The 24295-nt window shown below is 43.6% G+C and overlaps 3 protein-coding genes across 3 annotated transcripts; all 3 read left to right on the top strand.

Moving 5' to 3' along the window:
* Positions 1-37: 37 nt before the first annotated feature.
* samd1b (sterile alpha motif domain containing 1b) lies at positions 38-12672 on the top strand. Its single transcript, XM_040147045.1, has 7 exons — positions 38-1800; positions 2908-3145; positions 3570-3670; positions 7955-8003; positions 8105-8222; positions 9550-9664; positions 9796-12672. The coding sequence occupies exons 1-7, from the start codon at positions 565-567 to the stop codon at positions 9937-9939; spliced, it is 2001 nt and encodes a 666-aa protein (XP_040002979.1). The 5' UTR covers positions 38-564; the 3' UTR covers positions 9940-12672.
* Positions 12673-13597: 925 nt separating this feature from the next.
* On the top strand, positions 13598-20835 carry zgc:136908. The gene is made up of 18 exons (XM_040146218.1): positions 13598-13620; positions 14021-14132; positions 14222-14394; positions 14576-14718; positions 14834-14964; positions 15709-15840; positions 15997-16099; positions 16318-16451; positions 16708-16843; positions 16922-17034; positions 17846-18010; positions 18206-18328; positions 18429-18641; positions 18805-18983; positions 19085-19214; positions 19569-19727; positions 20073-20224; positions 20356-20835. The coding sequence occupies exons 1-18, from the start codon at positions 13598-13600 to the stop codon at positions 20459-20461; spliced, it is 2427 nt and encodes an 808-aa protein (XP_040002152.1). The 3' UTR covers positions 20462-20835.
* Positions 20836-21779: 944 nt separating this feature from the next.
* Positions 21780-23863, top strand: ndufb7 (NADH:ubiquinone oxidoreductase subunit B7). Its single transcript, XM_040146658.1, has 3 exons — positions 21780-22054; positions 22970-23138; positions 23701-23863. The coding sequence occupies exons 1-3, from the start codon at positions 21943-21945 to the stop codon at positions 23786-23788; spliced, it is 369 nt and encodes a 122-aa protein (XP_040002592.1). The 5' UTR covers positions 21780-21942; the 3' UTR covers positions 23789-23863.
* The last annotated feature ends 432 nt before the right edge of the window (positions 23864-24295 follow it).

Here is a 24295-nt window from a genome sequence, read left to right as displayed (position 1 = left end):
GGTTCAGCAGCTTCCAGTTGACGAAAAGTGAATGATGAGGCGTTTTAAATGTGCTCGGCGGTCGAGTGTTGTAGCCTAGAGGTCAGACATCCATCACAGCCGCCCGATGCGGAATGGAGCCGTCACCCACCCATCTGTTGGCTCTGTCTGTCTGTCTGTCTGTCTGATACGCCTTAACGCCTAAAAACACGACACTAACTGGCCGCGCTCGCTGCCTGGACGCTGCGCTCGCCTTTGTTTTGGCCAAACTCGAATAATGCAAACTGCGGGTTGATCAGATCGAGTTTGCGAACAAAGACCACATCTCCGATGCGCTAAAAGCGAGCCAATTCCACCTTAAATGCCATTTGCGTCTGTGGCGGAGACCTGGGCGCCATCTTCGGTCTACCTTAAGCGCACAATGTGGCCAACGAAAGCAAACGTACCAGCCAGGCTTCCGTCCTCATTCTCCTGCCGGGGATCGCACTCTGGCTCCCAAGCTTTGACACAGCGTCACTCGTGAAACAACAGACGGGGAAAAGAAGCACCCGGCCCAAACCCCATCCGCACCGGCACCAGGAGAAGATGTCTGAGCCCAATAAGTACCGAGAGTGGATCCTGGAAACAATCGACTCTCTCCGCTCGAGGAAAGCCCGTCCGGATCTGGAGAGGATTTGTCGAATGGTCCGGAGAAGACACGGGTCAGACCCGGACCGAACCAGGACAGAGCTGGAAAAACTGATTCAAGAGCAGACGGTGCTCAAAGTTAGCTACAAGGGGTCCATATCGTACCGAAACGCGGCGAAGGTGCAGAGGAAAAGCAGAAAGAAGAGTGAGTTTACGGCGGCTGGCGGCGGTGGCGGCGGCGGCGGCAGCGGCGGCGGCGGCAGCAGCAGCGCGGAGGCAGCGAGGGAGCGGACCAAACACGACCATCTGAACAACAACGGCGACAGCGCGCACAGCTTCACCGATCAGGAGGAGGCAGAGGAGGCAGAGGAGGACTCGGAGCCCAGCCCAGGTCCCCACGCTCAAACCACCCAAACACCAGCCAGCGCCGCCGGCAAGAAGCTCAAGCCTGCTTCCAGCCGAAGTAGCGGAAACGCTTGCCTCAGTTGTGGCGCAACAACGGGCTGCGCTGTCGGGAGCGGCTGTAAAGAGGAAAAAGCAAGTGCACCGAGAGACAAGGGATTAGGACAGCAGGGAGCGGGGGGCTGCCCGTCGCCCGCTCCGGGCCACAGAACAAGCGCACACGACGCCGGCGATGGCGGCGGGACGACGCCGAGCAAAGCCGATGCTGTTCGCGGCGGAAAGGAGCCTGGTGTGTCCGGAGCTGACACCCAGAACAAAACTTGCTCGGGGAGCGTCGGCAGCCTCCCTCCGCAGCAGAAGCAGACCGTGCCCCACAAGCCCAAACTTCGAGTCGGCGCGGGGGGCACCAAAACAGCGGGGAGCCACCCCAACTCCGACCTGGGCGACAGATTGGTGGCTTCTGTCCGCAGCCTGTCCGAGAGGAGCCTGCGAGGGGGCTCCGGCGCCGCCGCCGCCGCCGCCGCCACCAGAGGCCACGTGAAGCCACTGGGGCTGAAGGAGATCTTGGGCTATCTGAGCAGCCAGGAGCGGCTGTCGGAGGAGAAGCTGACCCGGGGCAAAGTCAAAGTGGTCATGGAGAGAGAGGTGGCGAGAGGCAGGCTGCGCAGGACCCGCTGCGGGAACATCACTCTCCCTCTGAGGGGGATGGCGGTGGAGGAGCCGACGCCGAAGAACGCGCCCGCTGACAGACTTGCGAAGAGCGCACTGCAGGACAGGCACGCTGTGAAAAAGGTGGGCGATGCTAACTTGATATTTCCAACACGTCCCGGTTGTACAGGGCGCGCTGAACTGCGTCGGCTTGGTGGCTCGCTGATACATTAACAATCGCTGGTTCGAACAGCACACACGGTACCTGCGTGAGGACGCGCTCGCCCTCCCTCAGCACGTACCACATGTTTCTCGATGTTTTAAACGCGAAAGTGTTTCAGGTGATTTCGAGGACTAATTGTCGTTCCGCTTTGTGGGTTGATTGTCTGCGAGATGCGACCGTGGCTCTGTAGCGTCAGTGTGTGTGTGTGTGTGTGTGTGTGTGTGTGTGCTTGCGCGTGTGCGCGCGTGTGTGTTTGTGCGTTCGTGCGTGTAGCCCGGCTTCCTGCACAAAAGGTGCGGGTTACATCGAGGAGCAGGCGGCTCCGGAGCGGCTTTCCCCGGCTCCCAGGATGAGCGCGCGCACCCACAAAGAGCGTCTCCTGCGTGGCGCGAGCCCGAGCCGCTTCTTGTGTCGTTGTCACATCGGGGTTTGGGCTCGACAACGCTTGGTTTTCTCTCTCAGGAACTTTGGTGTCTGGGCCCCGCCGCGCAGTAGGCGGCGTCTGTCTAAACTTGAGAACGTGCCGCTGCCGCTCTCGGGTGCTCGCTGCTCCGCCGCGCAGGCCGGCGGGAGGACTCGGCCCCCAACAGCCGAGCACCACGTCCCTTCATGCGGACCACATTCGGTGTGTTTTGTTTTTCTCCCCTCTTCGCCATCCCCGTGTCGCCCCTGCCCCGTGCCTCGTTAGATCCTTTGTATCGGTTCTGGCAACACACAGCCTCGTCCCTCTCTTCTTCCCCCTGTGGGTGCAGACTGGAGTTGGCCTCAGTAGGCGGCTGTCCTTATTTCTGCTCTCTGTGTGTCTGTCCGAGTGGGGGGTGGTTTTTTGATCTGCACTTTCAGCCCCGAGAGCGCAGCAGACTTCATACACTGCTTAAATCTTTACAATGAGCCAATCCTGGAGGGGAACTTAGATCAAACCCAGGTGCTGCACACTCATCTCGGAGGATGAAGGCACTGCTTGCACCCCCCCCCCCTTTTTTTTTTAACGGGGACCTTTTTTAATAGAACTTTATATGTCATTGCAGCCGCCGCCTCCCCCTCTTGTCCAGCAGAATGAGCCGATGGAAACAGGCAGCGAGGAAGAGGCGGAGGATGATGGTCCCCGGAGTTCTGATGAGGAGGGAGGACCATCCCCGGTAGCCATGACAACCGAACCAGGGCTCATTGAGAAAACCACGGAAGATGCTGAGATCCAGAAGGCATCAAAGCAGGAGAGCCCCCATCAGCAGCAGCAGCAGCAGCAGCAGCAGCATGGGGGCAAAGGTGTGTGTGCCTGAACGTGTGCGTGTACGTGCGTGTGCATGGATGTGTGTGCCGAGTACGAAGTAAAACAAGTTGTTGGCTAATTTAAGATATGCCACTATCATTCTAGCCTAGTGGTAGGTTGTTACAGTATATTGTGAATATTATTACTAATGTCCTGGCCAACTATAGGTCGTCCTGGTTGTTCTTGTTTTATTTCTACCCCTCTAAATTAAATATTAATTCAGGTATCTTCAATTTAATTTAAATATTTAGGCTGCTATTGTCTCTAACTTCATTGGTTTTAATAGTAATTCTAATGTTTTTTTGTTTATTTGTTGTACCTAGTTTTCGAGTAGAGTTCTGAATGGTTTTTAATCTTTTCTCTTGTTGTTCATAAACGTATTCCCCTCTTCTCCTCTGCGTTCGGCCGCCGGTCTCTCAGGGATGGATTCCCTCACCAGGACACCGTCCCCACCTGTTCAGGGAGTTTCATCCTCGGAGGAGAGAGCTGTCCTCCCAGATCACCTACATATGGCAGCACAAGTAAGTGCAAGCACATGAATCTGTCCCGCTGGTTTTTATTTCCCATGCAATGTCAAAATAAGTTAAAATTACTCAAACATGGGACGCCACCCCAAGGGCTAAGGTGTTGCCAGTGAACCACGTCAACCATGAAGCGGCTCGAGTCTGACAAGGGACCTTTGATCTCTCCCTTATTTTCTGTCATTGTTGGACTGCTGTCTTTCGTAGATGCCCCTAAAATACTTAAAAAAGATACAGTCAAAACATGCCCCATATGTGAATTCCTTTACCAGTGGTGGAATAAGTATTGAGATCCTTTACATTATCAAAAGTATCAATACCATAATGTAAAAATACCCCAGTACAAGTAAAACTCTAGCATTTAACTTTTTTGTATTATCAGTCAAATCTACATGAGTATTAAAGGTAAAATCACTCAATATTTAGAATGACCCTTTTCATAGGGTTATATGATCATAATTATGTGTACAGATTACTATTACTGATGCATTCAAATTTAAGCAGTATTTTAATATTGTAGCCCGGCCAAGGCAGTGCTAATTTTAATTACTCTATATACTGTTTGGGATTAGTCTACAGTCCCGGTCAAAATTATTGGCACCCCTGAATTTCAATTACATAATACAGAATATCTACAGAAATAAATGCAAATGAACCAATTTTGTATGATCAGAATATTTTATTAAAATGTTCAAGGTTAAACAAAATGTATCCCAGACACAATCATTGGCACCTTTTAGATGAATTTAAATTAGTTCCTCAGACAAAATGAAAAAAAAACAACTCACCTGTGCTTAATTTTCAGTGTTCACATGACCTGAATTAACCAATGAATGATGGTTTTACAGCATAAAAAGGGGCTGATTGTTTCCAGTTTCTTTTTCACAATGGTGAAGACAAGAGAGCTGTCTGAGAGCATGAGAAATGCTATTATCAAAAAACATAACGATACCAAAGGCTACAAGGCAATAATCAAAAATCCTGAAATCCCTGTTTCAACAGTTCATAACGTTATCAAGAAGTTTCACAGTCATAAAACTGTCAAGCCGCTTCCAGGACGTGGTGCTACGAAGAAACTCAGTGAGAGAAGTCTTTGAGGGTTGATGCAGGTTGTGGAAAAAAAACACCACACAAAACATCTAAAGAGCTTCAGGCTGACCTGGACCAATCTGGAGTGCTGGTTTCAGCCTCTACCATCCGCTGCACACTAAACCAAGTAGGGCTCCCTGGGCGAAGGCCAAGGAGGACACCACTGTTGAAAGAAAGACACAAAAAGGCTAGATGAATGTTTGGAAAAGCTTTGATAGACAAGCCACAGTCTGTCTGGGACAATGTTCAATGAAAATATGAAACCGAAGTAGAGCTCTTTGGGGATGGAGTGCATCAGTTTGTTTATAGGCTGCGAAATGAAGCCCATAAGGAAAAGATCACTCTACCTACAGTAAAACATGGTGGAGGCTATATCATGCTGTGGAGCTGCTTTACTGCCTCTGGAACTGGAGGCATTGAATGTATCAAAGGATGAAATCAGAACATTACCCAGGCATTTTACAGCTAAATGTGTTACCCAGTGTCAGGAAACTAGGTTTGAGGCGAGTGTCTTGGGTCTTTCAGCAGGACAACGACCCAAAGCACACATCCAGCAGCACGACAGAACATTTGAAAAGGAAAAGATGGACTATTTTAAACTGGCCAGCAATGAGTTCTGACCTAAAACCCATTGAAAACCTTTGGAGAAAGCTGAAATCTGCCATTGCAAAAGGACTCCTCCAAACTTAAAAGAGCTTGAACACATAGTAATGGAAGAGAAGCAGAAACTACCAGCAGACAGATGCAAGAAGCTTCTAGATGTCTACTAGAAACATTTAGAGGCTGCTGTTGTTGCCAAAGGTTCTGCAACCAAATATTAGTGAAGGGTGCCAATAATTGTGTCTGGGGCACATTTTTTTTTTTTTCACTATTATGCGAGATTGGTTTTTATTTTCCTTTTGTTCAGTAATCTTTGACATTTCTGTAAAATATTTTAGATATACAAGATTTTTTCTTTTTCATTTATTTCTGTAGATATTCTGAGTTATGTACTTGAAAGTCAGGGTCACTGGATAACAATGCAACTTGTTGAATGATTTTTTTTACAAGTCAAGTTGTTACTAGTTACTGTCCCTCTCGAATAAATCTTGTGGAGTAAAGTGAAGATTTCCGCCTGAGATGCAGGGAAGCAGAAATCCATAACTTGAGTCTCTGTATTTAGTTATTAACCACCACTGTTCCTCCTCTTTAACTATGATACGTTTTCAATACATCATGACATTCCCAGTCATTGTTTGATGCGCACTTGCATTAGCTAAAACCAGGGTCAGAGGGTTTAGTGCTCCTCCTCTGGTGAGAGCAAACAGGAGCACCCTGAACCTCATTCATATGCATACTTAAAAACTGAATCAATAAGCTCAGAATGGGTTGTCGGTGTTTGAACTGCATTTCAGTTGGAGAATCATGGAGGTCTTGGCATACCACTTTCTCCCACCTGTTTTCTGTTATATATTATTATTGCAGACAGACGTTTTGCGTGTGTGTTGTTGACTCGTCATATTGATGATGCAGTGAAGGACACCACTGCGTGCAGTTCATGAAAGATTTCGATGCTGTTCTGAACCCCTGATGACTTGTATGGTGCACAAACGGATGCATCTGACATCACCGGCAGAGGCGGCAACAACAGTTGCTGTTTGGAATAAATTGAGAAAGAGTGAGCAGTTAGAATGAGCAGCGATGTGTTGGTACAACGGCTCAACAGGCGGAGACATACAGGTGTGGTGTGTTCCAAAATTCAAAATGTATCCAGAGAAGGAAAAAGAGATAGCCCGAAGAGAACGTAAATGTTCAATTTGCTGCCAGAGTTAATGTAGATTTGACATGATTGAAGACATAAATATGTGTAACTGGATGTACTGAAGTTAACATTGTATTTTTACATATTCTTCCAAGATGTCTGTCAGGCACGGCATGGCACATGCTGCTTTTTGTGCCATGTTTTTTGGTAAAGAATGTAATACGGTATGTGAGAAAAAATGCATCTTGGGATGCTACAAAAATATAGTTTGCCATGAAATTAAGAAAATGAATGTGTAATGGAATAATCATAATATAATTAACATTTCATTACTATATTGATGTGAAACATTTGGGAGGAAAACCATATTCATGTCATTTTAAAGTACAAAATGCATCTTGTATGGCACAGTGTTTTGGACATAAAGAATTCCATGTATTGAACTAATCTATACACAGTTTATGATTTATTATGGCAACTGGCATCCTTGCTCTGTAACTTCTTGAGTTGTTCCTTCCTTTTTGGCCTCTACTACATGCCGTACATACGATAGGCTTTTTCACTGATGCTATTTTGACAAGTATGTTTGTATATTTGTATATTTTGACTGTGAAACCTAAACTACATTTCTACTGGTGACTTTAGAATGTACACTACGTTTTATTAAAATGCCACAATACCATGCTTCACCTTCGATAGACGAGAAAATTACAGTCACGAGACACTATACCTGTCTGTGATGGGGCAAAATGGTGATTCTTAAGTGTCCAAAATCTCAGTTTACAATTTTCTTCACAATAGATGAAACTGTTGAGTAACTACAGCACAGTACATGTATAAGTAAGTAGCTACAGTATATGAATAATAGCATACAAAAGTATATTTCTAAATTTTGATTTTGTATATCAAGCCGCTGATTACAGGATTTCAGTCGCCTATATCAACCAAACGACTGAGTGTTTATTACGCAGGGTGTAATGAATAAGTGAACGAGGGGATGATTTCAAACACAGCTACAGATTGTTCTTCAAATGACGAGGTGTTTTACCAGTCAGTGTGGTAGTAGAGAGCCATTTATCTCGAGGGGGCATGTTTTATCGATTCAGAAAGACAGACCGAAAAAACCCACCGAGTTCTAGACTTTTGTCGAACAAAGGCTGGAGAGGACAGACTTTAGCTCTCCACTGGGTACAACTGATCAGCTTTGTCAGACTTTGCTCCCCCATCAGTCCACTTCCTACCTCGCCCATCATCGTTTACACTTCCGCAGCAGATGGTCGTAATGTCTTGTTTTGTCAAAAGAAGCCAGCTTCTCTTATCCTTCACTTTAGGTGGAGGTCATGTCCCTCCAATGTTTTCAACATGATTTTACCTCCGGCATTATCACTAGTAGTGTTCCGCTCTCATTTCTGTTTACATCTTTGTTTGTCTCCCTCTCTTCTCTCCACACACAGAATCAGCTGCAGCACGACAGGAATGACCACATCTCCTCAGGCTCTAACAGTGAGTTCTGCTTTACTTATCATCTCAAAATGTGTCTGTTTGTGTTTGGTGGTTAGCAGAAATAACAGGGAATTACACTGTGCTTAATTTTTCCTTCTGAGACTTAGAGTGTAAGACAGAGGTCAGCGTGTCGTCCTGCCTGCTCACACCCACTGCTTCCCCGAGAGACTCTGGCCAGTCTGAAGAACGAGGGATAAGTGAAGGAGTTAGCAGTGGAGGGTGAGTACAATAGATTTACTGGAGACAGAAGAAAAAAAAATCATAGGGCTGATAAAGCATCTTCTCTTCCCTTGGTTGGTTTTTTTGGTTTGCTACAAAGTCCATTTGCTTTCTTGTAGATTTACTGTAAACAAGTCCCACCTTTTTAGCACAAGGAGCCAGAAAACTGATGAAATCATGGCATCAAGTAAGGAGGCACATTGGATGCCTCCATTTGGATTGTTTTTGATGTGAAGCAGATGCTCAATGCTGGATGAGAAGTCACAAGGCAACATTTTTTTCTATGCTTAACAGCTTAACAGCAGGATATTAATAAATGCATCGTCAAGATGTAGAATATTAGTTAAGTAAATGTGAATATAAGTGCAGGAATAATGCATCCAGCTTTGCAACAACAGCCTACTCCCTGCAGTTCTGCAAGGTTTAGTAAGCATTGTTCCGTCTGTCTCAAGCTATTTGACTGATTATAATAAAATCATCATATTTAATATGATTTTATATTGTATATTTTTATATAATATTTTCCAGTTAAGGACTGGCTGATGTTTTTTACCCAGAGACATCAGTAGAAACTTGGTACATTCCTTGGAGACGCTCTCCCTGGCCAGTACTACAAAGATATTCCCTTATTGTTTGTTTTGGGGGCATTTTCTGACTTCTTGTCATTGCCCTGCTGTATTGTTGTACATTTTTTTGGGGGACTATGTTTTAAAAGGGCTATGAGTCCTGCACTGTTTAACCAGTATGGATGTGAATACCCTCAAAGTAAGGCTGAAAGTTGGTACCTAGCCTCATAGTTATTGTTTAATTTTAACTTCAGTGTGCTGAAGTTCAGAGCCAAGGACAGAAATACTTCGACTGTACTCTAGTCAGACCCTGTCAGGGTAATTACCCTCTCAATATCCAATAAATCTTCATCGGGCATTGCATGTTTTCTCCCTATTATGCAGTCAAAGGTAAAGCTTTCTCTGATCATATCACCACCTTAAAATAGAGTGAAACAAAGTCTGCACCATTCAACATTAATCAGAATGTAATATCTGTTACTATCTATTTACACTAACAATGAGACGGCACAATCTCAGGCTCAAGGTTAAATGTATTCAACTGTAAAAACATAGAGATCCCAGTGCTCCCATCCTTATCAACCTACAGTAATTACCAAAATATGGAAAATAAATACACATGAAATTAAAACAATACAAAACTACATTCCATCATAAAAACTGTCAGCTCTGATGTGACCGTACGAGTTTACAATTTCAGCGTTTCCTGCAGGTTTTGTAATGGGTCAATGGGCCAACTGCCCTCTTCCTCATATTTCCAGGTTTATGAAGTCTGAGGGGGCCAGTGGGAACCCGGTGGACTGGACAGTGTCTGATGTGGTCAGTTATTTCACAGCAGCAGGTTTCCCTGAGCAGGCTGCTGCCTTCAGGACACAGGTGAGTCTGCAATCTGCTCCAACAACCACAAGAGGGCACCACTGACACGATTACCGGCTGTACTACAACCTTTCACAGTTTGACCTTTAACCTACGTCTACCTACCCACATTGCTTTGCTTTCTTCATTAGGAAATCGATGGGAAGTCCCTTCTCCTCATGCAGCGTAACGATGTTTTGACTGGTCTGTCAATTAGGCTCGGCCCCGCCCTCAAGATCTATGAGCGTCATGTAAAGGTTCTGCAGAAAACACACTTTGAGGATGACGACTGCTAACAAAACACACATGAAATACACACAGAGACTGTTATGTTTGTATTTACATATATATTTCAAGTAATCATATAAATATGCATGCATGATATACAATATGCTTTACTTTTCATCTAATGTAAAACAGCACACGCGCGCACACACACATACACACACACGCACACACACAACTCTGTTTCTCTTCCACCTGGCTCTGTACGACTGCTCTGGTCCATAAACTACACACAGTCACGAGATTGGATTTCCTGGACAACAAGGATTTTCTAGAGCCAAAATGTTGGAGGGAGGGAGCAGACTCGTAAAATTTTAGGATGCAGAGGTTCAAAACAGTCATGCAATTTCTTTTTTTTATTTTTATTTGCAATGATCAAGCACTTTGCAGTTTCTTTATGAAACTTTGCAAGATTGTTTGTCTTTAAAGTGTTATTTCATGTTGACCTTTATGCACATTTTGAAAGAGGTCCTGGTTATTCTGTGCGGAAGGAATTTCGGTTCGTCTTTTTTTTTTTTTGGGGGGGACTGGGATGCAAGGATGTCTTACTGTGGGTGCGCGTTCGTCGATATACACAGAGACAGAGCATGTTGACCAGATTTAATACATTCCCAGAAACTGGAGTGGATGCTGACCCATCATAGTAGTCCTATACTGTACGTCAAGATAAAATTCTGGTGCAGGGTTCACGGCTTTTTACAAACGGTCGTTGGTCAAAGCAATAAGCTGATAATTCCTAGATGTTTGATGGGTCATTGGACCTTGTCAGCTAGTAGATCAGCAGGTGATTGACTTTTTGTCGCTTAATGTCTCAGATGAAAATCTATGACATAAACGTGCTCATAATGTTTTTAAACAGAGCTAGCCATGATCTGTTCTGGCCTATGCATCACCACATCAGGGACTGGTTTCACAAAGACAGACTTCGACTGTGGTTTAGATTTCAGACAGACGCCTAAATATACAGAATCTCTCGCACAAAACTGTCTAGTTCTTGACTATCTCAAGTAGAACTAAATTGCTATTAATTGCGGGTAAATTGCAACTTGCTTTGTCAGACTAAAACACAGGGCTGACCGAGCAAACGCAGCCAATAACTCAGCTCCGTTCAGTCCAGCAGAAAACATTTCCCTTCTGGATAAAATTCAATGATAATATTAAAGTTTTACTGGGAAAATTCAGCAAAGAGTGTAACAATAAAAGAAGGTCCATTAGAATGAAATGTCAGTGCAGTGCAGACCTGTAGCAGAGCTGAGATGCTGTGTCTTCTTAATGTGGCGGGACTTTGTTCTGCTAACTTGCGGTCAGGATCAAGGTTGGGTTGCACCAACTCTTCCTAAATCCATCACAAAGTTTGAACTTAAAGTCCTTCCTAAGTTCTTAGGGACTACTTAGCTAGTTTACTCAATCGGCTTGTGCCATTAAAACTTCAGCAAAGCACTGTCCAATCAAGAACAATGAGCTATGTAAACAGAAAGTCACTGGAGGATTATAAAATAGCATAAATTGCAAAAATGACCGTTTTAGAGACACAAACGACATAGCTTTTGTAATGTAATTGTTTGTTTTATCTAGATCTGCATGTATTTCAGATTAGTAGTAGTAGTATTCATTCAGAACAGATTGAGGAGGAAATATCTGATTATGCTAACCTAACTGATGTCATTTACGCATGTAAATGGCATTTCGTAATTGTGTTATTTTTTGAAATGTTGTTGAAGTCTTCAAGATTTACATGGTTATTAAAGAGCACTGATGAAGTTAAAGATCAGATGTGTCGATCGTATTTCATATGATCTCATATAGTCTTCACTCTAAGTGGGTCGTATTTACCAAGCTAACGTTAGCTTTGTCTTTGTTGGCTCAGTTAGCTACACAACAGTTATATTTGGCAGTTACGGGGCGTAAATACAATACAATACGATTACCTAACCTTTACATAGGCAGTAGTTCATGAGGTGCAACCCACATTAGACTAATCTAAGACCAAAATTAAGACTGATCTAACACCACAGACCAGTCTACAATATCTTTGTGAAACTGGCCCCAGAGTAGACTGCAGAAATGTTGATCAAACACACCAGCTAACTGAACTGAAATTTGCAGAACAATCGACTCGCAACTATATATAGTAAAGTGAATATTTAAATATATTGAAACATACTCCATTTAATAAATTAGCCATTTGTATATTATCGGAATAACTTTGTCTAACTGAAAGATGTTATCGCAGGGTAAAGCTGAGTCAATCAATCAACTAATCTCATACCAGCATTTTTTAACTGTTTTTACTGGTCACACCTTAGAAACCAAATGCTGTCAAACTGTCAGTCAACTCATTCCTACCTGCACTGTAACGGCATGCATTCCAGGTTTTGCATTGCAAAAATAACTGGGTTTTTTTCTTCTTGTTATGTTCATGTTTATATTTCTGTTTTCAGCATAATGGCTTTCATTTTGTGAACGTTTTCAGTCCATTCTCCACACAATGATGTTTAAATTGCTATTACTTTGCGCATTCAAACCTCCTCTACCTCTCTCCCCTCATTTCCCCCTTACTTTCACTTTCTTTTGAAGAACACATTTTCATCTTATTACAGTTGGTGGAAGGTGTATGTTACAGTGTCTCTTGCCACTGTTAACATCACTTCATTCCTATATGTAAAAATCCGTAGGAGAGGACAGCTGTGTCTGAGTCTCACGGGGGGGGGGGTGTACAGTATGCCCTTGTTGCTTGTCTCCTGTTATTTGTTAAAGGACAATTTTAGTAATAAAAGTTTAAATTAAAACACCACAATGTGTGAATGCTCTGTTGTTGCAGTTTTTGTTTGCATTTTTTTCAAAGTGTTTACCATGCCTGTGTATGTTTGTACTCATTTCAGGGCTGTGTGTGTCAGTGTGTAGCAGACATAAATGTGCATATGCAGTGTGTGAGAAAGAGAATCTACCAACAGTTTAGAGCAGCTGGGTGACAACAGCAGCTCCCTTCAGTCACAATGACCAGGACTCGAAGGAGGAAAGACCATGCAAGGACTTATCCAGAAAATGAGACAGACTATAGGTCTGCTCTTTTTGACAACAGGCTCTTTGCAGCATTCATTTTGACCAATAAAAATTTCATACTAAGTCGGGAAGTGTTCTCCACGACCATCCAGGTACCAGTGCTTGCATTTGCTGGTTAGAAGCAGAGGGAGGAGGAAATATCATGCTATATCTGTCCTGGGACGCTCTCTAAGGTAAGTGCTTTGAATCCATGTGTGTGTGTGTGTGTGTGTGTGTGTGTGTGTGTGTGTGTGTGTGTGTGTGTGTGTGTGTGTGTGAGCATGAAAGTGTGTACGTGCACATGACGGGGTTACAAATAAGACAGGGAAGCATATTAATATCTCCAGTGGTAAACAGAAAAAACATGGAGGTTCAAGGCAACAAAGGAAAACAAAACTGAGACTCTCTGCTAGGAACGCCTGGGCAACGGGAAGACCAAAACCACAACAGGGCAGAAGATCAGATCAGGCTGAACCTGAAACCTTTGGCACTGATCAGAGCAGGAATCAGACCATACTAGATCAGCTCCTGAAAATACCACAGTAAACAACTGAAGTAGGCAGTGAGGGAGTGAAGCTTGAGTGTGAAGCTTGAGTCTGAAATCTGTCGAGACAAAGGACAGCGGTCATGCCAGGCTCAGGAGGAGCAGAGTGAGTGAATCAGCTGCATATGTACTGCATGTGTGCGTGGGTGTATAGGTTAATGTGTGTATGTGGACTCATGCATATTTGAACATGCTAAAGTTTATGGACAGAGTATTAACATATGTTATCCAGTACCCGTTGGTGTCGTGAGACTGGTGTTACTGATGAGCTGCGTGTGCAATTATTAGATTATTTTTAGAGATTTGAAACTTTTTTTTTATTTTTACATTAAACTCCAAACCGATAATTAATTCATAAGAAATGTTCACATATCTACAGGCTCATATAGTTGCTATGTACACAGCCAAAGAGAGTCTAAATACAGATCAGTGTCACATGAGGAAATTAGAGCTACTAGTGCAGAGCTTGCATGTGAGACAGTCATAATGTGTCTCTTGTTTGGAAGCTCAAAGGGAGAAGATTTCTCCACTGCCATCCTGAAGCAGAAACAGAGACCAAACAGGCTCATTGTGGATGAAGTTCTCAGTGAGGACAGCAGCATTGTCAGCCTGTCACAGGTGTGTGTGAAGTGCAAATATACACTAAAGGCATGTATTTATTTGTTCTTAGACTTGTGTGTGTGTGTGTGTGTGTGTGTTTCCACCAGAATAAGACGGAGGAGCTGCAGCTCTTCAGGGGGGACACAGTGGTGTTGAGAGGGCGGAAACAACGTCAGACGGTGTGCATCGTCCTGACGGATGACACCTGTGGAGATGAGCGGATCCGGATGAATCGTGTGACGCGCAGCAACCTGCGCGTCCGGCTTGGCGATGTCATCAGGTAGCTCTCGCACTTGATTTAGATGTGGGGTTTGAGAACACTAAGTGAAATTGATCAGGAATAATCCATGGGTACCTGCTGATTTGTGTGTGTGTGTGTGTGTGTGTGTGTGTGTGTGTGTGTGTGTGTGTGTGTGTGTGTGTGTGTGTGTGTGTGTGTGTGTGTGTGTGTGTTATGACAGTATCCATGCCTGCCCTGATATCAAGTATGGAAAAAAGATCCATGTTCTCCCTATAGATGATACCATTGAGGGCCTGACTGGGAGCCTCTTTGAGGTTTTCCTCAAACCGTACTTCCTGGAGGCTTACCGGCCCGTACACAAAGGTACCACAACACCCCTGCCGCTGATTGGTCCTCTGTTCGTGACATGACAACCAAATCCTTACAGCAACCCATTCAAATGCTCCTCCATGTGGCTACTTTTCATCTCTGCCGTCAGGTGACATCTTCCTGGTGAGGGGCAGCATGCGGGCGGTGGAGTTCAAGGTGGTGGACACAGACCCCAGCCCTCACTGCATCGTTGCCCCAGATACCGTCATATACTGTGAGGGAGATCCAATCAAAAGAGAGGTCTGTGAGAGATTCATGAGCCTCTGGTTTGTGCAGTGTCAGTGTGCATTAACATTTAGCGCCCACTTTATGGAAGGACCAGGAATAACTCCCTTTCACCTCCATACCATCTTCGTTGAAGCATCGATGCAAGAAATATAAAACAATACTATTACAGTTGTGTAATACTAGCAGAAAATGAAGTATGGCACCAGTCAGGCTGCAGTAAGGAAACAATGCCATCAATTTGTCTCGGAAAAAGTAGCTTTTTCCAAGGATGTGTTTGTTTGTTGTTTGTTGTCCAAACTGCTGTTTAATTCATTTCATCATCAGACATCAACCACATTTTTTCACTTGAATTTCCAGCTATCGGTAACATTGGTCAGTTTTTCTGTTTACAAACAAATGCAACGCTACGAAAATGCCATCAACGCAAGAGTGTTAAAGAAAAAATTAGCACTGTTATTCCCTTTTTTAACGATGATTTTTCTCTATCGCCGGCTTTTCACTCTGCGTGTGACTGTTCAGAACAACTAAGAACACTTTTGCCCTTAACTGTGCTCAGACGACACAAGGTGCAAACTGTTTTTTCAAGCATAACCAGGCCTTAACAATACAATAAGAAGGCTGCAAAAACTTTATCAGAGTCATCCAGTTGAGGTGATTTCATGTATACTCTTATTAGTATGAGGGATGCTAAATATCATTTTAATGACAGAGAATAGCATCCACCTCTTCTGAGTCCTGCGTTCTGCCCTGCGATAGGACGAGGAGGAGAGCCTAAATGACATCGGCTACGACGACATCGGAGGCTGTCGGAAGCAGCTGGCCCAGATCAAAGAGATGGTGGAACTTCCTCTCAGGCATCCGGGTCTTTTCAAAGCTATAGGAGTTAAGGTGTCATACACTAAGCCCCCACACACACACACACACACACACACACAGACACACACAAACCCTGACCCCATCCACCCATGAATCAGCTTGTTTCCATTCTAACATTCAATATTTCTCTTTTCAAGACTCAGTGTGTTTGTCCCTCCCCTCTGTCAGCCCCCCAGAGGTATCCTGCTGTACGGCCCTGCAGGCACAGGGAAGACCCTGGTGGCCCGAGCTGTAGCCAATGAAACTGGCGCCTTCTTCTTCCTCATCAATGGTGAGGCTCTCTTCACAGTGACACAGTGAGACCGTTTGCACAAAGGAAAAGATAGAGAAATGAGCCGATCCTGATCTTGCAGAGTGACATTTTTTTTAAAAAGTGCACAGAGTTACTAAAATCTGATTGGAAACTCTCATTTACTCATTGTTTTTCCTATTCATGGCTCTGTGTAGGAGAAAATGTGTCTTACATGCTGTGCATTTTTCTGTGACAAGGTCCTGAGATCATGAGTAAGCTGGCGGGAGAGTCAGAGAGCAACCTAAGAAAGGCCTTTGAGGAGGCAGAGAAAAACGCTCCAGCCATCATCTTTATTGATGAGCTGGATGCAATCGCTCCCAAGAGAGAGAAGGTAAACAACAGGGAACAAGTTAAGAGGCCTTTTTCTGCTGCATCAGATCCGTTAATTTGCAGAAACTGTGTCACATCTGTACAATCAAGTGCTTGTTATGCTTGTTTCACTTCTCTGAAAGCAGGCATTTAAAGGAAAAAAGAAAATGTTAAAAATGTGTGTGTGTGTGTGTGTGTGTGTGTGTGTGTGTGTGTGTGTGTGTGTGTGTGTGTGTGTGTGTGTGTGTGTGTGTGTGTGTGTGTTTGTGTTTGTGAAGACCCACGGCGAAGTGGAGAGGCGTATAGTTTCCCAGCTCCTGACCCTGATGGACGGCCTAAAGCAAAGAGCTCATGTGGTTGTCATGGCAGCAACAAACCGACCCAACAGCGTGGACCCTGCTCTGAGACGCTTTGGTCAGGATAGACACAGCTACACACACATACACAGCGAACGACACATTCACAAATAAGGTGATCTCTCTCTCTCTCCAGGCAGGTTCGACCGGGAAATTGACATTGGAATCCCAGACTCGACTGGCAGACTGGAGATCCTGCAGATCCACACCAAGAACATGAAACTGGCTGACGACGTCGACCTGGAGAGGGTGAGAAAGTGCAGAAGCCCCGGCCAACACGCAAAAAAACACACTGATTAGCTTAGATGGAAATTAAAGCTGAAACAATTAGTTGATTGACAAATAATGACTATTTTAATAATCAATTAACTTTTTGAGTCACATTTTCAATGGAAAGTGCCAAACATGCCAACTGTTGGAGCTTTTGAATTCTGAGGACTTCCTGCTTTTCTTGGTCATAGGTGAGAGTAAACTGAATATCTTTAGATTTTAAACTGTCCTCACGTTACGGGATGAACATTTGGCATCAGGTTCTCCTTTAATGACAATTTTTCCTTTGAACCCATGTGAGAATATTTTTTATTTTTTTATGAGTCTGTAGATTTGTCACTGTGATAAAGATGCTGCAAGTGAAAAATTTAATTCCTCTTGTGAAGTAAATTTAAGTAAAATTCTTTATTTTGCAGGAGATACCCTCAGGTACTCTTAATTTAAGAGAACTACATTTACAACAAAATTCACCGGGTTTCTGGAACTTTTACATTATTAGACAGCAGGCATTATGCATTGTAAATTAAAGAATATAAAACTGTAATGTGAAATGGCAAGATGGGGATTGCGGCTTATTTTTAGCATAAATATGACAATCTGACCAATAAATAATTCAATTTCAAGTAAACGTCTTGCAGTGACAGATTCAGTTGACCATTACTTTGTGTAACACCACAGTTCCCTCAACATCACTGCGATCTGATGTTGTCAATGTGTAATTTCTGTGGTATGGTTGAAAAAGAAGGAGCTGTAAATTAAGATGCTACACTCAGTATTTAACATATTTCAGATTTCCACAGAGACCCATGGCCATGTAGGCGCCGACCTGGCTGCTCTGTGCTCAGAAGCTGCTCTGCAAGCCATCCGCAAGAAGATGACCCTCATAGACCTGGAGGACGAATCCATTGACGCTGACCTGCTCAACTCACTGGCTGTCACCATGGATGACTTTGAAGTACACAAACACACACACACACATACTTTGGCTCTTGCGGATCCTGTGCGCTTGCAGAAATTCCCTAGAAGAACAAATGTACAGCTTGTTATGTGTAACCACACAATAAAAGCAAGACATGAATGCTTGTTAATGAACGAATAAATGAAGAGAGATGCACCTCCTTTCCCTCACACCGTCACGTCCCTCCATCAGTGGGCGCTGAGTCAGAGCAACCCATCGGCTCTGAGAGAGACTGTTGCAGAGGTGCCGCAGGTCAGCTGGGAGGACATCGGAGGACTGGACGAGGTCAAGAGGGAGCTGCAAGAGCTCGTTCAGGTGGAAGAAACACGCAGGCACTCATAGCAGCAAGCACCGCACATACCTACAAACATAAGTCCCATCAACAAGCCATCATTCTTCACCTTGCTCTCCTCAGTACCCCGTCGAGTATCCGGACAAGTTCCTGAAGTTTGGGATGACCCCGTCTCGTGGAGTGTTGTTCTACGGCCCTCCGGGCTGTGGGAAAACCCTTCTGGCTAAAGCCATTGCCAACGAGTGCCAGGCAAACTTTGTCTCCATTAAAGGACCTGAGATGCTCACCATGTGGTTTGGAGAATCAGAGGCCAATGTCAGAGACGTCTTCGATAAGGTGAGAGCAGGTTAAGCAGGGAAAAAAATAATGATAATGGGAAGAAAGACACTTGGGATCTTGAGTCGAAGCTCCATGCAGATCGGTGCATTTGACCAACTCTGAGTCCCCTGTGTTTCACACTGAAACCTCTCTGACCTTCTGGCCTCTTCTCTGCCCACAGGCCAGACAGGCAGCCCCCTGCATCTTGTTTTTCGATGAGTTAGACTCCATTGCCAAATCCAGAGGAGGCGGTGCTGGGGACGCAGGTGGTGCGGCCGACAGAGTCATCAACCAGATACTCACAGAGATGGACGGCATGTCCGACAAAAAGAATGTTTTCATCATTGGTGCCACGAACAGGTGCACATATCGGAATATTTTATTTAGTAATTTCTTTTTAATGTCCGCATTTTTAACAACTCACTTATTTCTCATTTTCTTCACTCCTCTCGTCACACCAGGCCTGACATCATAGACCCAGCCATCCTGCGGCCAGGCCGTTTGGACCAGCTCATCTACATCCCGCTTCCTGACAAACCATCTCGCACCGCCATCCTAAACGCCAACCTACGCAAGTCTCCTGTCGCACGAGTTAGTTACACACACATCCAAAGACAATTTTCTTCGTACAGTAGTGCAGTAATAGTAGAAATAGTAACTTCAGCTGTCAGATAAATGTAGCAGAGTAAAAACATTAAGTCTTACTTTAAGGAAATACTTAACCTGCAAAGCATTTGGTTACCATGATAACCCCAGTCCCCTGAGAACAGAACTTTGCAGTGCATGGGTAAATAGATTCTTATTTTATAATAGTGGTAACTCTGTTTTTTTGAACTGGGGAACACACACATACACAAAGAATATCACCAGATTTAGTATTTTCACAAAACCTTAGTTTCTGTATCTCTCTTTTCCTTTTGCTCCTCTTTTCTCTCCCTCCTGTAGGACGTGGATTTGGAGTACCTGTCCAACATCACTGAGGGTTTCTCTGGAGCTGACCTGACAGAGATCTGCCAGCGGGCTTGTAAGCTGGCCATCCGTGAGGCCATCGAAGCCGAGATCAAAGCTGAGCGTCAGAGGCAGAGCAGACCAGGCATCCCCATGGTCAGATTGTTGGGCTACTACTGCTGCTTATTTACACCAGATTACACTGTATTAAACAAGGGATTGCTGATTGTATCTCTCTGACTTTCTCTCGCGCACACACACACACACACACACACACACACACACACACACACACACACACACACACGCTCCACTCCTCTAAGCAGTACCAGGCTCTGTGTGCTTGGTACAGAATGAGACTGTGGAAGATAAAAAGTTCCGTAAAGGGCGGCTGTGTGTGTTGTAACATTCAGCCTTTGGACTGGGAACACACACACACACACACACAAACAGTTTATTATTTCCACATGTAGTCCTCATAGAATTTCTCTCTGCGTGCAGGATGAGGACTTTGATCCAGTCCCTGAGATCAGAAAGGACCACTTTGAAGAGGCAATGCGATTTGCCCGTCGCTCTGTCAGTGACAATGACATCCGCAAATATGAGATGTTTGCTCAAACTCTGCAGCAGAGCCGAGGTTTTGGAAACTTCAGGTACACACAAACACACGCACACACACACTCACACATAAATATACATATAAAAGTGTAGTAGAAAATGTAGAAATGGACAAGTTGACTTTTTTGTAGTTGTACTCCAGCACATTCCTTTTTTCCCCACCTAGGTTCCCTTCTGCTACTGGTACCCAGTCTGGAGGTCAGGGGTCAGGCTCTGGGTCAGGGAGGCCAAATCTGTACAGAGAGGAAGGCGATGAAGATCTCTATCAGTGACAAAAACACATCATAGGGCTACACAGTGTTTTCCTCTACTGTGCTTGGCTTCCTTGAAGGGAGGGAAACGGATGAATACAAGAGGTGGAAATGGCAAGAAAAAAGGGAAACAGGCCGACATAATTATAATTACAAGGAGTTTTTTTTTAAATTAAAAAACATTTTTTATACATGTGTAATAATGTGAATCAAACAAGAAAATCAGCTGAAAATGTCTGGCTATAAATTATCTTATAATATTGAGAATTTTCAATGTAAATGCCATTAGCACTGAGATAAAACAATAAATGTGCCAGCCATAATAACATCAAAGCTTGGGGTTACCACTGTAATCTGTTTGCACAATAAAAATTATGTAAGTTGCATGTATGTGTGAGTTTGAAACGCGATAAATAAATTTATTTGTATACCTTTATGATCACTCTTATGAGGTTTATCTCGTAATGCATGGAAATTATGTGTTGTTTTTTTTTACAAGTATGATTTAACAGTGCAGTTTACAGTCCTCTGAAATGATGCTGAGGGGGGACGTGATGGTTTCCATTTAACTACTTCAATTTCAGGGGCCTGTAATCGTACATGCCAGCTCACTGTCACACTGGCATTGCTTACCAGGACACTTGAATAGAAGCCATTGTTAGTGGTTTTAGTAAATTTGACAAGTCAATTTGTCTGCTGTGTGAAAAAGCCCTGTCTGATGAACACAATGTATTTGTACCATTTACAAACAAGATAAGCTGAAACAATTAAAGTGTTAAGACTAGAGTTGACACAAAGCTCCTCTACAAGACAGCCGGTTCATGCAAATTAGACGAAAAAAAAAAATTTTCCCACATATCCCTTGTGGAATCTAGTAATATAATAGTCTCAGTTTTATTTGCCAGTGGTATGAGATACCAATACACCCCAATACAATGAATTTAAATGGATCTTTCAGGTCCAGATCATATTTGAGACATTTAAAAGCAGCATGTCTTTCTGGAAATGTCTGGGGTTCTTTCAGTATTTAAATCGGAACAATTTTCACTTTTCTTTACTTTATATATTCTCACAGACCCACTGACACAGTGAATCTGAGGCTTTTAGGGCCCTTGACAGTCTGGGACCCCTGGTGCAGTTGCCCTCTTGGTATTACAGCCTGTCTTGATAAATAATGAATATTGAGCTTAACTGTAATGTTCATAACTGAATCGGTAATTTTGTCATTATCATCATTCTCATTATTAAACACTAAGTTGTTTGCAACGACGCCAGTCCCCTGCCTGCGGAACCTTTGTTATTTATCCAGAGGGAAGGTGTTTTATGTGAAGCACCGCTGGGCTGTTTATTTCCGGCGGCAGGCGGAAGTGGAAGCAGGGGGCTTGTGGAGGTGACCGAATGGCAGAGAGCAGACAAATTTTGGAAATATTAGATTAGTACAGTGCAGGGGCAAACTGAACACATTCATTTCATATAACCGCGTTTAAACATCGCCGGCGCCAATGGGAGCCCACCTGGTCAGACGGTATGTCACCGAGACGGACACCGAGCCGGACCCGTCGAGAAAGTACGAGTTCGACCCGCAGTTCGGCTTCGCGGAGCGGAAAGAGAGAGGTCTGTCAGCAGCGTCCAGCTCGGAGAGGCTTCTGCCTGCACCCTACAATGTGTTCATAGTATCCTGACCTGTAGTTGATGTTCTTATTAGCCATGCTAGATTAGCTCGTTAAACGTTAGCCAAGCTAGCTTTGTGCTGATTAGCAGCCAACAGGCGTTAGAGGAGAACTACCGGTGGTCTGTGGCCAGCCTGCTCGGTGTATCAACCTTTAGCTGCATATTTCTTATAAATGCAAAATAATCATAAAGTAACATCGAAATAACAACGTTACCGGCTAGCTGGTGCTGTATTTCGGGTACCAGTTATCTATATTTTTACAGCAGCCTCCCTGTCCTGTACAGACACGGGAGAACGTAGCCCTGCAAAAAGATGTTGATATTTCTCACAAATAATAAGCTAATCGTTATCTTTTAATGTGAAAACGTTCAGCTCACATTCTCACTCATTATAGAGGACATTTAAGGCGAAATGTGGCCAAGTAATTATGTAATGTTTACTCAACACATTTTGTAGCAGATTTCACACACAAAAAAACACAAATCCAACACCGGATTTATACTTAACACAAAAACGCTATATGCTGCTAAGTCCTGCCACCTGTCAGGAGCCTGTTGTTGTTTCTTTCTTACCAATAGACAGAACATCAGGTTGAATTATATGATGTATTTCTGCAGTGTATTTATGCTTTGCAGTCAAATTCATGTCGAATATTTAAGGTAAAAGAGAACATAGAAAATCTAATTCTTGGTTAGTACTGTACGCATTATGAAGAATATACAGAATTACTACCCTGGACAGGCTTTAAACAGACAGACACTGTTTTCAGCCAATCATTAAGAATCACGACCATCCTTTAGGTCACATCAGGTACTTTTGCATTGAAAGATGACTGAAAATGTATATCGGTTTGCCAGAGATGGTAGCGACCCAGGAGCAGATGAACTTGGCCCAGCTGCCTTTGGAGCAGAGGGACTACTGTGCCCATTATCTCATAAAACTCATGAAGTGCAAGAGGGACAACTGGCCCAACTTCCTGGCCTGCAAGCACGAGAGACACGACTGGGACTACTGCGAACACCAGGAGTAAGTGTTTACAGTAGACAGTTGTTAGGTTGGGTTTCGTCAGTCTTTTATAGGATTGACTCCATTATGTAAACAGGTCAAAGCAAAAACCTACAGGTCAAAGCAAAAAATTAGAAATCCTCAGTATAATTAAACTGGCTGGCATTCTCTCTGTATTATTAATTTAGTTTATGTCTTCGAGACTGACAACTCTCTTACCACAACGTCCACTTAGTAGCTATTCTGGAGCTTTCGATCACATCAGATTTTTTTCTCAGCAGACGTAGGTTACCCAGTCTTCATGGATTTGTAGATTTTCAGATTTGTAATTTTCTGAGCACTTAAGAACTTCAGGTCCCAACAGATCTTCAAGATCTCAGTCTAAATTTAGTAACCATTGTTCCTTTCTGGAAATAGGACTCCGCAAGGGGAAAAAAAACTCAAAGAAACCTGGAGTTTTTTGGGTTTTTTTTTTTTCTTGCCATACCTGAGATTTCTAAAAACTTTAATCAATTGTGTGAAAATTTGATGATATACACCCACCTTGTCAATAACTACGTACCCTTTGTTTTTCTGCCTCCAGCTATGTAATGCGTATGAAGGAGTACGAGAGGGAGAGGAGGCTCCAGCTGAGGAAGAAGAGAATTGAGGCCAAGGCTGAAGCTGCATAATCAGTACATCCTCTAATGCTGCTTCTTTGTATATATGAGCTGCTGTTCACAATAAACAATACTGTTTAATCTTCACCACCCTTGGTCCTAATACTGTCAAAATATCCAGTAATATGACATCACCAAAACACTTTTGTTTATACAGTTTAAAAATCTCTGCACAAAGTGAAAGTGAGATATTAAATTCATTATCTCTGCCCAGGTGTCCAAAGCTAAGTGATAGAAATATAAAATAAAAACAAAAAACTCCTAAAAATGTTCTCTTTCTTGATTCCCTGGTTCAAGATTCACTTCTACCTATACCAACTACAATTGTTTTCCCCAGAATAGATTGTACTCCATGTTGAATGATTGGCATAAGATTTCTTTCACCACTGCTGCCACAAATTTCATCAATCTTAACCAAATTTTGTATATATGAATATTCGGGTGAGCCTGAAAATATTATCCTCTTTTCCTCTCTTCTCTTTTTATTTTTTATTTTTATTGCCTCGAAACTCAGGAGTC

This window comes from Xiphias gladius, chromosome 15 (genome assembly GCF_016859285.1).
Source record: "Xiphias gladius isolate SHS-SW01 ecotype Sanya breed wild chromosome 15, ASM1685928v1, whole genome shotgun sequence".
NCBI lineage: Eukaryota > Metazoa > Chordata > Actinopteri > Istiophoriformes > Xiphiidae > Xiphias > Xiphias gladius.
This window is presented reverse-complemented; position numbering and strand designations above follow the sequence as displayed.